This window comes from Scyliorhinus canicula, chromosome 5, assembly GCF_902713615.1.
Source record: "Scyliorhinus canicula chromosome 5, sScyCan1.1, whole genome shotgun sequence".
NCBI classification, from domain to species: domain Eukaryota; kingdom Metazoa; phylum Chordata; class Chondrichthyes; order Carcharhiniformes; family Scyliorhinidae; genus Scyliorhinus; species Scyliorhinus canicula.
In genome coordinates this window covers 81,430,491-81,444,074 of record NC_052150.1, presented here as the reverse complement: position 1 = coordinate 81,444,074, position 13,584 = coordinate 81,430,491, and the positions used below count along the sequence as shown (strand labels likewise).

The 13,584-nt window shown below is 45.4% G+C and overlaps 1 protein-coding gene and 1 long non-coding RNA gene across 3 annotated transcripts in view; one reads left to right on the top strand and one right to left on the bottom strand.

Moving 5' to 3' along the window:
* Nucleotides 1–3,601: 3,601 nt before the first annotated feature.
* wipf3 (WAS/WASL interacting protein family member 3) overlaps nt 3,602–13,584 on the bottom strand; it is a 178,904-nt gene continuing 168,921 nt past the window's right edge. For both annotated transcript variants that reach the window (XM_038797285.1, XM_038797286.1), the window contains one exon: nt 3,602–4,072. In XM_038797285.1, the coding sequence (XP_038653213.1) occupies nt 4,032–4,072 (41 nt within the window). In that variant the 3' untranslated portion in view covers nt 3,602–4,031. The remainder of the gene's footprint in view (nt 4,073–13,584) is intronic.
* The window catches only part of LOC119966089, a 59,131-nt gene continuing 53,528 nt past the window's right edge, over nt 7,982–13,584 (top strand). Inside the window, exon 1 of the long non-coding RNA XR_005460674.1 lies at nt 7,982–8,505. This is a non-coding gene — a long non-coding RNA (uncharacterized LOC119966089). The remainder of the gene's footprint in view (nt 8,506–13,584) is intronic.

Below are 13,584 nucleotides of genomic sequence, written 5' to 3'. Positions count from 1 at the left end.
GGTGCCCCCCGGTGGCCTAGCCCGCGATCGGGGCCCACCGATTGGTGGGAGGCCAGTGCCATGGGGCACTCTTTTTCTTCTGCTGCCGCACGTCCTCCACCATGGCGGAGGCGGAAGAGACCCCCTCCACCGCGCATGCGCCGTGTGACGTCAGCAGCTGCTGACGCTCCGGCGCATGCGCGGACTCACGCCGGCCGGCGAAGGCCTTTCGGCCAGCCCCGACGCCGGCCGGCGTAGCGCCATAGGCCATTGCCGCCAGTCGGCGGAGCGGGAGCCACTCCGGCGCAGGCCTAGCCCCTAAAGGTGCGGAGAATTCCCCATCTTTGAGGAGGCCCAACGGCAGAGTGATTGGCGCTACTCTGCTACGCCGGGACCACCCCGCCCCGCCAAGTAGGGAGAATTTCCCCCATATGTTTTTAAACTGTTAAAATTATAAATGCCTTCATAAATATTTTCATAAAAAATTAGGGCTATTCAGCCAACATGGTAAGCTAGTAAAATGGCTCCCATGAATATTATCTATCGTCGGAAGCTATATCAAGGAACTTGTTTTCAAGGTAAATCTCAATTTTCCTATTTTAATGTTGAAGCACTTTGTCACAGCTTGCCACAAGTACTGTGGTGCTTACTCCTATCAATGTTGTCATAGATGGCTGCGTCTGCAACAGGTGGATTAATGAAATGATGATTTTCCCCTCAAGTTGGTTCTCTCACCCAGTGGCAGGCTCAAGGTACCGGCAACTCGGGCAGTCGCCCAGGGCGCCATGTGCTAGGGGGCGCCATCAACGATGTGCGTGACCGGCGTCAGAGACCTGCCGACAGAGAGACCGGGCCCGCCGATCAATACCAGGTCACTCCGCCCCCCCCCCCCACCCCCCGACCCGACCCCCCCCCCCCCCCCCCCCCCCCGACCCCCCCCCCCCGCGAAGGGCGCCGAAGTTCACTTGCCCGGGTGCGCCAGCAACCCTAGGGCCGGCGCTGCTCTCACCCTCTGCCATGGACCCAATGGCACCTGTGTCCTTCAAGACTCAAGGCAGCTCCGTCAGTTGTGGTGTGACTGAGCCACTTTTAGTGATGGAAGTTGAAGTCCCCCAACCAGAGGACATTGTGTCATTTTACCATTAGTGCTTCCAAATTGGGTTTAACATGAGCGTGTACTTTATCACCTACTTCCCTCCCCCACCTGAGAATAATTAGCAGGAGGTTCCCTTCCGTATGTAAGGTGTGATGCCATTAAATGCCCTGGGGTTGCAAAGTCAATGTTAAGGACTCTCAAGGCCACACCCTCCTGACTGTTGTGCTTTTTGTCATATGTGGTGTCAAGGTTAGTGCTAACGGGAGGCGAAGAGAAAATTCACAAAATGGGTCCTTTAAAATGCAATTCATAGAATCACTACAATTGTGAGATTTTTTTCCCTTTGTATTGTAATCTACTTCCCAGCTATGGTTTCTCTAGACAGTTTCATACCAACAAGTACTTTGGAGCACCTGATGCTGTGAAGTTATAAGACCAGAGCGATGATAAATTTTATATCGAAAGGGCCAATAATAGTGATAGCAGAGTGGCCACTTATTATACATTCTGCTGATTTTTCTTTTTGGGGGGGGGGGGGGGTGTGGTTACAAACCCATTTGCTGTTCCATGGCTATTAGTTTTAGCCACTGCTAAAAGTAAAAATTGTCCCCAGTCAAAGTTTACTCAAGTGGTGGAAATCTAAGTTTTCCCATAATCAGCAACACAAATCATGTTGACAGAAGGAGGACAAGACTGCTAGGGATAGTATACAAACTAAATCTAGTTATTATGAAGATCAAGGGCACAGATGGTTTTCTGATGCAGGAGGACCACAATGACATGAGATTTTATAAAACTTCAGTGCATTTAGCACCATCTCCCGTTTTCATTTGTGAATACAGAACCTTTATAATTTTGTATGAACGGAACATGTTAATTACTTAAAACGAGCGTTTCCACTGCCTTCAAAATGAGGTTAAAGTCCAACAGGTTTGTTTCAAACACGAGCTTTCGGAGCACTGCTCCTTCCTCAGCTGAGGAAGACATCTTAATGTGCTCACCCCAGTCCAACGCCGGCATCTCCACATCATTCAAAATGAGGAACACAAGGCAATTCTTATGCAGATTTTGTTCTGCAGCATGAGCTTACCAGGTCTACTGCATCAATTCCCTTCATTTGAAAAGTTTTGAACTGTTGTAATTTCTAGAGCGGTGATGCATTTCACATTCAGACAGAAACTAATTATTGTTCCAAGACATTTCATAGACTAGTTCTCATGCATATGAACTGGCCCAAATATTATGCCTTTTTATCATTATCCCAATACCATCTTGACACAGATGAAAGGGAAAATAATGGTGTTCAGTGTAGTTTGTTATTAAAGTGTGGCTGAAGTAGCTAAAGCTGGAAGAGAACTCAATTTTAAGATCCCAGCAAACCAATTAGAATGACTGGATATGAGAGTAAATTTACTGAATTTTACTCCCCTCTTAAAAGTTTCCAAAACCTTTGTATTTAACCATGTGTAATAGTGCTCCCTGCTGGTAACAGTATTGCAATACATCAACAACCAAAAAGTGTTTTGCCATACAATGGAAAAATGCCCCCTTAAAGGGGAATGAAAATTTAAGTTAATTCCAATTGACCAAAGAATAAAAAACAAATTAGTGCTGAAATGAGCAAACCAGAACATTTTGGGTGAGTGCTCATTTGAAGGGTCAGTGCAGACTCAGTGGGTTGAATGGCCTCCTTCTGCACTGTAGGAATTCTATGATACCCATTATCCTCAAACCATGACCCCTAGTTCTAGACTCCCCCACCATCGGGAACATTCTTTCTGAATCTACCCTGTCTAATCCTGTTAGAATTTAGAAGTTTCTGTGAGATGTCCTCTCACTTTTCTAAACTGAATATAATCCTAACAGACTTAGTCTCTCCTCTTACGACAGTCATGCCATCCCAGGAATCAGACCGGTAAACCTTCGCTACACTCCCTCTATAGCAAGAACATCCTTCCTCCATAAGGACCACCAAAACTGCGCACAATACTCCAGGTGTACCCTATACAATTGCAGTAAAACATCCCTATTCCTATACTCAAATCCTCTCGCAATCAAGGCCAACATACCATTTGACTTCTTTACTGCCTGCTACAGTATACCTGCGCGCTTACTTTCAGCGACTGTTGCACGAAAACACCAAGGTTTTGCTGAGTATCCAACTCTCTCAATTTACACCCCTTCAAATAATAATCTGCCTTCATATTTTTGATACCAAAGCAGAAAGCCTCACATTTATCCACATTACACTGCATCTGCCATGCATATGCCCACTCACTCAGAAGCCTGTCCAAATCCCACTGAAGTATCTCTGCATCCTCCTCAAAGCTCACCCTCACACCCAACTTTGTATCATCTGCATATTTGGAGATATTAGGGCTGAAATGAGCAAACCAGAACATTTTAGATTAACTCCATCAAGTCGTCATTGACTTAAATTATTGCATTAAATACCTTAAGATACCATTTTTAAAAGTATTAACATAAAATAATAAAATAGTAAGTGTAACTTGAGTAAAATACTTCTTAGTTGTAGTAACATTTAATATTTACACATTATTTGTTTGTCTTCAATGGGAATATTCAAATAGCCTGCCAGATTATTTATCGAAAAGGTTAATAGACTTTTTTATATCACAATCTAAAATAATCTTTCCTTACTTGGATAGCATTTCTAATTGGTTTTAAAAGTTTAAAGTGTACATTTACATTATTATATTTAACAGGCCAAGCTATTTTTCTAGAATATAAATGAATAAATGTAATTAACAATGGAACAACCTTTGTCACTTCCTTGATTATGAAGGAAAATCAGTTTCTTCATGTATTAAAGAACACATTTCGTTTTTTACCGATGGAACAAGTTCATGATAGAAAAGTCTTCCTTCGTCTGATTTTCACACACTCTTCAATGATAGAAAATGTGGACCCTCATCACAAGCAATGAAATGAAAACTCATCTTAACGGTGTTGTAGCCCGATGACCTTTTTGGCTAACTGGAAGGAAGGACATTTAGAAAATAATTAGGAAGTAAATCATGGTTCATTTATTCTGACTGCAATATTCTCCAAGTTATGTTCAAACAAAACCCGCAAATGGTATAGAGTAGCAAAGTTAACAGTTAAATAAACACTTTACTATGGATGTCAAAATCTCAACCAAACACGAGTGTCACAGTCAAACTTGCCTCTCACCAATAAAAGTAATGACTATTGCAATAGTTTCTTGCTGGTGTTTGCGCACACAAGCATTCATCACCGACGTTAGTCACCAGGAAGCTGGGGATAAAACTGCAGACTCCTATACTGCCTCCTGTATTAATGGGTATTCTTCTTTCTCCAATGTTATTGATCATACTGTCAAAGACTTCGCCAGAGTTATTTTCCAACATTGCACTGCTGTTAGAAGGCTTTAACCATTGAACACTCAAATTGGAAATTCAAGTTGCATGGCATATGATTTACCAATCATTTAAATCAATGATCCACAGTATAGTGGACCAGGTTAGTCGCTGGTCTTCCACATCTGAAATTTGCATTGAAATCCAGTCCTGATGGATGAGATAAAATTCCTCAGCTTTTCCCAGTTCCATTAACCTTTGCTATTTGCTGAGACCTGTATATCCACATCCATAGATGACTTGAGTGAACATTTCCCACTCTAGGATAAAATTAATGAAGGTGAATTCTCTTCTTCACAAGAGAAGCTGAAACAAACACTGGTGACATTATTCCGATAATTGAATGCCTGACTAACCAATGTTGGAAAATTGCTTGAATGCACCCCAAGCTGAATACCAGGTTTGCAGTGGCACACTATAAATCAAGCCAAAATGGGTTGATGAACATACTGATTAGTTAAACAAACCAATTCTGCAAACCCGGCACATCTATCAGGAAGAGTCTTCCCAGAATCTGGGTCAGCAGATGGGCATGAAAGGTTTCCTTATAGACATGCCCTTATGGTAACAGAAGAAACTCCCTTAATTTTTCAGGGTTTCGAGGCTCCTACCCTTTAGGCTTGACAAAGCCTGCAAGGAGAGATGTGCGCTGAGATTCTCTGAAGGCTTTCAGAAATATTGCCCGCATATTGTGACACTCTGTTACCATTCATTGAAATTTTCCTTACATACATTTTGAAATTCCCATCTGCTGTTCAGCATCATCGTAACATATCCCTGCTGTATGTTAATAAGCTAACTTTGGGATGACCTTTTACAGGTTTGAAGGCTTGTGAAATGCAGCACAGGACCTGCTCAAGAAATAGAAATCGTAAAGGTTTGGGCGAATGGACATTTGTTTATATGAAGAGGGTTTATATTAAGCGGAGTCGTTAATTAGCGACATTGGGCACGATATAACGGAACAGTTTCTAAAGTGTCATTTGTATTGGGTTTTGCTGGGGGTTTTCTGCCGGTGGATTCCTCACTACTATCTAAACACATTTAGTCACTTTTTTGGGCCCTGGGGAGTTTCTCACCGGTTTAGTCCACACTTCGAATTTTTTCATCTCATCACTGGGGAGCTGAACTCTGAGATCGGGCCGCTATTTTGAAAGGTTGTCCTGATCTCTAAGTGAGCTTGTGGGTCCCCCACAACCCCCATCCATGGGCATTGTCATGCCACCCCCAACACACGCACACACACAAAATCCCGTACCAGCCTCCCCGGACAGGCGCCGGAATGTGGCGACTAGGGGCTTTTCACAGTAACTTCATTGAAGCCTACTCGTGACAATAAGCAATTTTCATTTCATTTTCAAATGGCATTACCCCACCCCCCTCAAAGTGAGGGCGTCCCACTACGGGGTCCCTGGGTGCCCCCCCTCTTCAATCCCCTCCTTCCAGACCCTCCAACTGTCATGCCCCCCCAACCTCTTAGAGGCCCCTTCATGCCTGCCCAGCACCCTCCCCCACTCTTCAGAACCCCCTCCAACTCTTTTCATGGGCATGGCCCCTTTTGGACTCTCACCCTTGGCAGTGCCAGCTGGGCATTGCACTGCCACCCTGGCAGTGCCAAGGTGCCCACTTTCCAGGGGAGGCCATGGCTGCTGTAGTGGGTACTGGGAAGCCTGCAGGAGGTTTCACCTGCCATTTACCAGCCACGTTGTGCCCATGGCCACTAGATCCCACCCATTGTGTTCAGTTTAGTGAGATGATGTAGTTAATAGGAGGAGCCACGAGTTGAAGTAGTCAGGTGTTGAGGTTCAGTCTTAGTTTGTGGCTGGAAGGCGCCGGAATGTGGCGACTAGGGGCTTTCCACAGTAACTTCATTTGAAGCCTACTTGTGACAATAAGCGATTTTCATTTAATTTCATTCATTTTCTGAAGAAATATAGCCAGAGATTCTGCATTATTCTGACGGGATCAGATGTCTTTCTTTAAAGCAGTCTCTCTCTTTCTCAAAGGAGTATTCAAGACATCTTTGTACAGCAAGTATTCCTGAGTGCTAACTGTATTTAAAAGTGGGTTGGGATTTGAAATGGTTTTGATATTTGAGTGGAAATAAAGATAGTAGTTGAGGGTTATTGTGTTACTGTATTAATTAGCATTATTTAAGGGGTAAGAGTAAGTTGTTTTCTTGTGTGATATTAAATATATTTTAATACTATTAGTAATGAAGTTTGTTTTAATATACAACATATCTATTTTGTGTGAAATTACTCCTGGAGCAAAGTGTCCTTTCGTCACAGTCTTTCAAAATTAAAATAAATGTTTTAGATAGGGCGGCTCGGTGGTACAGTGTGTAGCACTGCGGCCTCACAGTGCCAGGGACCCAGATTCGATTCCAACCTTGGGTGACTGTGTGGATTTTGCACATTCTCCCCTTGTCTGCATGGGTTTCCCCCCGGGTGCTCTGGTTTCCGACCACAGTTCTAAGATGTTCAGGTTAGGTGGATTTGGCCATGCTAAATTGCCCCTTAGTGTCCAAAAGATTAGTTGGGGTTATGGGGATAGGGAGGGGTAATGGGCCTGGATAGGGTGTTCTTTCAGCGGATCGGATGTAGACCTGATGGGCCAAATGGCCTCCTTCTGCATTGTAGGAATTCTATGATTCTATTGGGGTTTCTGTCCATATCCTAGCCACCATTAGTTCAGTATGGCCACCATTAGTTCCTCTTCTTTGGAGACTGGCTGTAGTTCTGCCACACAAGCTTGCTGATGCTGGGACTACAGAGCTGGCAGCTCTCTAAGACAGGATTTCTTTCCTAGATTGGGCAGAAGTCTCCCCCCAAGTCAATTGATGCTCTGCCGAAAGTTAATGGCTGTGGGGAGTATCAACTCCCCGTGACTTCCTGCCTGCTGTCCTTAATTGGATGGCAATTTCAGAGCCTGCTTAAATGAGCCGTGCTTGTGAGATTGTGCCATGGGGAGAACCTCCCATTTATTGCCCTGATACCTGAAATTTTTTAAGTGGAAAAGATTCTCCTGAGTGTGACGCATTGATGTTAGAAGGTTGTTAATAATCTATTCAAAGTAATATATGTTTGTTCTAAAATACCTTTGTTTTAAGATTGTCAGTGCAATGACCAGATGTGTAGGTCCTATTTTAGGGTGCTGTGGGTGGCCTGAGAGTTCCAAAATGATGCCTGTGGGTGCAAGTGTTCTTCTGCTAGGGCAGCACAGTAGCACAAGTGGATAGCACTGTGGCTTCATAGCGCCAGGGTTCCAGATTTGATTCCCCGCTGGGTCACTGTCTGTGCGGAGTGTGCACGTTCTCCCCGTGTCTGTGTGGGTTTCCTCCGGGTGCTCCGGTTTCCTCTCACAGTCCAAAGATGTGCAAGTTAGGTGGATTGGCCATGATAAATTGCCCTTAGTGTCCAAAATGGTTAGGAGGGGATATTGGGTTACGGGGACAGGGTGGAAGTAAGGGTGTAATATGGGTCAGTGTAGACTCGATGGGCCGAATGGCCGCCTTCTGCACTGTATGTTCTATGTTCTAAAGTCATGCCAGACATCATATTGGTGAAGGTGCTGTGCTTGCAATGAGCATCTGTTGGGAGGCAAGCAGTGGAATGCTGATTTGATTCCAGCCACTACCATTTTGGAGGTCAATCCATTTAGCAGAATGAAGGACCCTTGGAGTCAGAAGGTCTACACTTCCTTGAATAAAGTATCAAATTATTTATGTGGTTCCCAGATCAAAAAAAAGATAAAACCAGTTTGTTAGCAAGAAAGAACTCCACTAGCAATATGTTTTTTGTTCTGGGTGATGTTAAAGATCAAGTAATTTGTTTTAGTTTTCGTTGGAACCATCCCAAAAGGATGCCCCATTTCCATTGAGGTAATGATTCCGGGTGGAGCATTGGTTCAAAGGTTTTTTTGTTAATTTGTGTGTGTTTGCTGACAGAAGCAAGCCATCTAGTTTGGGATATGCATCATCTACCAGACCAGGAAGAAGAGTGAAGAATACAGTGTGACCCAATACAGGTGGGGAAATTAAGAGCTTGTTATATGATGTCTTATTAGGTGCCTGAAAGATTGTGCTTACCTTGCAACAAACCTTTGAAATGCAGTCATCATGCAGAGTCCCAAATCAGTAATTCTTTTGCCACTGCCGCCTAAACTATTTTTTTTAATTTAGAAAGAAGTGCAGGCTTACACTATCTGCATCTTCTAAATCAGAAGATGAAGGGAAAGTGGGATATAAGGAGGATTGGGTATGAGGATACCATCATCTTCTATAGAAGCAACTCTCCCACTTGTCTTGGTTTCAGCAGTGGCCACTCCACTGATGATGAGCAGCAACTCTTCCAGAGGGGTGAGGACATGCAGTCATACCTAGCCCTTGCCGGTTAGCACTTGTTGCTTTCAACTTTGTGCCACCTGTGGTGATATGGATCACCGTAAATATGCAAGGGGTTCATGTAAATACACTATGACTAAGTAAACACTAGACGGAGCACCAGAGATGTCATGACATGCAGACATACAGCCAATGGGTCATTACAACAGGACACAGCCAATGGGTAATCAGGACACCCAGAGGTGGCATTACCACAAGGGGCACTTCACAACCCATATAAAAGGACAGGACACACATGCTCTGCCTCTTTCCACAGGCGGCACTTAGAGAGTAGGACGGGCAGATCAGAAGCATCACACCCACCATGTGGCTTAGAGCAGACTGTTTAGTTAAACTGGGTTAACATAGCAAGATTAGCAGGAGAGTCGAACTCATAGAGAACTGTGCTAATGGTTCAATAAATCACACTGAATTTACATCAAAGTCTGGAGTATCTTTTGGTCAAAGCTGCATTGAGTTGCAACCTGTGTTATCCCAGAGTACATAACACAACACCACCTTGTTCAGCAAGAGAGGGAACTGTGCAAGTGGGAATGATGCAATCTGTCAATTAATTGAACCATGACACCACATCATCAAATATATGCAGCTGTTGGGGCTTGCAATGGTGCTAATAGTGAGGATGATCAAGATTGTTGATAGGTAAGAGAAGCAGCTGTAATGCTTTGAGCAGTGCTTGAGTCTAGAAGTGCAGTTGGTGTGATATGACCACTCAGCCAAAACAATGAAATTTTGTAACACTTTTGCATCTCAGGACCTGACCTTGATATTGACTGGCACAGCTATCTGGTCCCACTGCCTTTCCAATACCTGTCCAAAGTACTTCTTGACTCCCTATGAATTTGGCACATCTCTCTCTCTCTCTCTCTCCTTCTGTACCATCATCTGAGGCCTCAAATAAACCAGGGCTGGTTTAGCACAGTGGGCTAAGCAGCTGGATGTAATGCAGAACAAGGCCAGCAGCGCGGGTTCAATTTCCGTACCGGCCTCCCCGAACAGGCGCCGGAATGTGGCGGCTAGGGGCTTTTCACAGTAACTTCATTGAAGCCTACTTGTGACAATAAGCTATTATTATTATATTATTAAATATAATGTCGAAAAATCTTGGAGCTGTTCTCTCCTACGATGTGCTATTTTTGTGTCTTTCTCCGGCCAGAATCTGTTTTGATTGATTTCCAACATAATGCACCTTCCATTAAAGACATGCAGGCTGGCTTTCAGGGATGCAAGCCAGCTTTAACTGGTGCTAACCATGCCCAAATTTGAGCCCCCTGCAGAGATATGAAACTGCCCAAGGGTACAGGCTCCTGCCCGATGGAAGAGGTCGGATGGGAAGAGAGAATAATCTGGGTGGGAGGGGTCTTTGGAACGGTTATTCTACTGGAAAGGTTAACCAATAGTAAATGTAAAAGTTTACGAAAATATGAATTCCATACCAGATGCATAAAACTGGTCTACTTCCCAATACTAATATTGTTCACCTTGGTGAGATTTGAAAATATAAGAAAAAATGAATTCTGCGCTATATGCATAAAACTGCTCTATTTCCCAGTACTAATGTTCCTCACCTTGATGAAACTGGACATCTCATTAAAAATAAATAAAAGTATACTCTCCAAAGATCACTATGATGCTGAGTGACAAAGACTAGAAGTACAAGCTTCCATAGTTACATGCCCTCTGCCCAGATGGTGATAGAGGTGCTAAAATTCCCCTCTCTGTCCTTGCACTTGGGAAGGAACCAAATAGTAAGATCCATTTCTAATTGCTATTGATGGCCTTTACTGTAAGCTTTGTGTGCATGGACACCAAATGAACAAGGTGCATGCTCAACTATGATGCCACCAAGTTCAACAGACTTGCTCAAAGAAACAGTAATATGCATTTTTAAGGGAGAGAGAAAGCTTAAGAATAAGAGATTCATGTTGCTAATTTGAATTAAACATTTTGGTGCTTGGCGAATATGGTAAATGCACTAACTACATCCTTATCTCATTAGGCACCACAAAAGAAGTTGATGTAACACAATCTGCCTAATGGCTGTGTGCAATATAAGCAGTCAAAGTGCAACCATCTTCTGAAACCTTATAAAGTATCCAGTTTTATCACCATTACATTTTGAAACATTTTCCTGGCAGAGAACAGTGAATATAGCTCTGTGCATCTTAGAATCATACAGTACAGAAGAGGAAGAGGCCCTTCAGTCCATCAAGCCTTCACCACCAAAAAAACTAGTCTGCTCTACACTAATCCCACTTCCCAGCATTTGGCCCTTAGCCTTGAATGTTATGATATTTCAAGTGCTCATCCAAGTACTTTTTCAAGATTGTGAGGTTTCCTGCCTCAACTACCCTCCCATCATATTCACATTGAGTAGCCTTCTTAGTTTGGCTACTAGCTGCCTGCCCTTAACAAACGCCGTTTGGTCCTCCACAATCACGTCCGGTACGCAGTCTTCTATTCTGGACGCCAGGATCTTGGCCAGCAGTTTAGCGTCTTCATTAATCAGGGATATTGCCCTATAGGACCCAGAGACCTCTGGATCCTTATCCCGTTTTAATATCAGCGAGATGGTGGCTTGCGACATCGTCGGGGGTAACACCCCATTGTCCCTCGCCTCGTTAAACACCCTAACCAGCACCGGCCCCAGTATACCCGCAAACGTTTTGTAGAACTCCACTGGATACCCATCCGGCCCCGGGGCTTTACCCGACTGCATGGCCTTCAGGCCCCCCCCCCCCCCCCCCATTACTTCTTCAGGTCTAATCGGGGCCCCCAGCCCCTCTACCATCCCCCTGCCCACCTTTGGGAAGGTCAACCCATCTAAGAAGCGCCTCATCCACTCCGGCCCCGTGGGGGGTTCCGAGGTATACAGTTTACTGTAAAAGTCCCTGAATACCCTGTTCAGTCCTGTCGGGTCTCTCACCCGGTTTCCTGCCCTGTCCACTACCGTCCCTATCTCCGTGGCCGCCTCCCTCTTCCTAAGTTGCTGTGCAAGCATTCTGCTGGCTTTCTCCCCATACTCGTACACCGCGCCCCTGGCCTTTCTGAGTTGCTCTACAGCCTTCTCAGTGGATAGCGCTCCCAAGCTCCGCCTGCAGTCTCCATCGTTCCCTAATTAGCTCTGCCCTCGGGGAGTCCGCATATTCCCTATCCATCCGTGTCATCTCCTGCACCAGTCTGTCCATCTCTGCCCTGTCCTTTCTGTCCCTATGGGCTCGGATTAAGATCAGTTCCCCTCTCACCACCGCCTTCAGCGCCTCCCAGAGCACCGCTGCTGAGGCTTCCCCTGTATCGTTGACCTGCAGGTAGTCCTGCATGCATTTCCCCACTCTCTCACACACCCTCTCCTCTGCCAACAATCCCACCTCTAACCTCCATTGTGGGCGCTGATAACTTTCTTTGCAGACCAGCAGGTCGACCCAATGTGGAGCATGGTCCGAAATAGTGATCGCTGAGTATTCAGTATCCCTCACCCCCTCCAAAAAGTCCCTACTCATAATAAAGAAGTCAATACGAGAATAAACCTTGTGAACATGTGAATAGAACGAGAACTCCTTCCCCGTCGGCCGGCTGATTCTTCAGGGGTCTACCTCCCCCCCATTTGTTCCATGAACCCTCTCAGTTCTCTTGCCATTGCCGGGGCCCTGCCCGTTCTGGAGCACGACCGGTCCAGGTCGGGATCGAGGACTGTATTAAAGTCCCCACCCATAATCAACTTGTGCGAATCCAAGGCGGGGATTTTCCCCAGCAGCCTTTTGATGAAATCTACATCATCCCAGTTTGGAGCATCAACATTCACTAGGACCACCTTCACCCCCTCAAGCTTGCCCCGGACCATGATAAATCTACCTCCCCCATCCGCAACTGTGCTGTCCGCCTCAAACTTAAACCATTTGTTAATCATGATCGCGACCCCTCTGGTCTTAGCGTCAAGCCCCGAATGGAAGACCTGGCTAACCCAGCCCTTCCGTAATCTAATCTGGTCCGCCACTTTCAAATGTGTCTCCTGCAGTAACATTACATCCGCCTTCAGAGCCCGTAAGTGCGCGAACACACGTGTCCTCTTGACCGGCCCGTTTAATCCTCCAACATTCCAGGTGATCAGCCTGGTTAGAGGGCACCCTGCCCCCCCACGCCGATCAGCCATCCCCCTACTTGGGCTCACCCCCTGCCCATGTGCCGCGCCTCCCCTAGTCCGCCTCTTGGCAGCTCCCACCCCCGACCCCTTCCCTGTTACCTGGTTCAGTTCCCTCCCTTGTCAGCAGATCATCTTCCCCCCCCCCCCCCACCCCCCAGCAACAACCCCTTGTAACCTAACCTCTGGCTGTATACACACCCCCCACCTTGCTCCCGTTTACTAGCTCAAAGCAGCTAGCCTGGTGGCTCTCAACTCCGGCGCCACCATGTCTCACACTTATTGTGTGTGTGTCGTCCCCCCCCCGCCCATCAACACCACCTCCCCAGAACAGCCCTGTTCAAGCAATCGACCGAGACAGAAAAAACAAACAAAGAAAAAAGCAACATTCCCAGAAGAAAAAAAAAGCAAAGGGAACCCGAACAGCCCCCCCAGCACCCAACAACTTAAACTTTAACTATCACTTTGGCTTTAACTTTAAAACTTTCAAACAGGCAAACACAAACACAAGAACACCCCCAATTTTAAATAAAAGAGCATGCCGAACGACATCGCTAGCACGAAG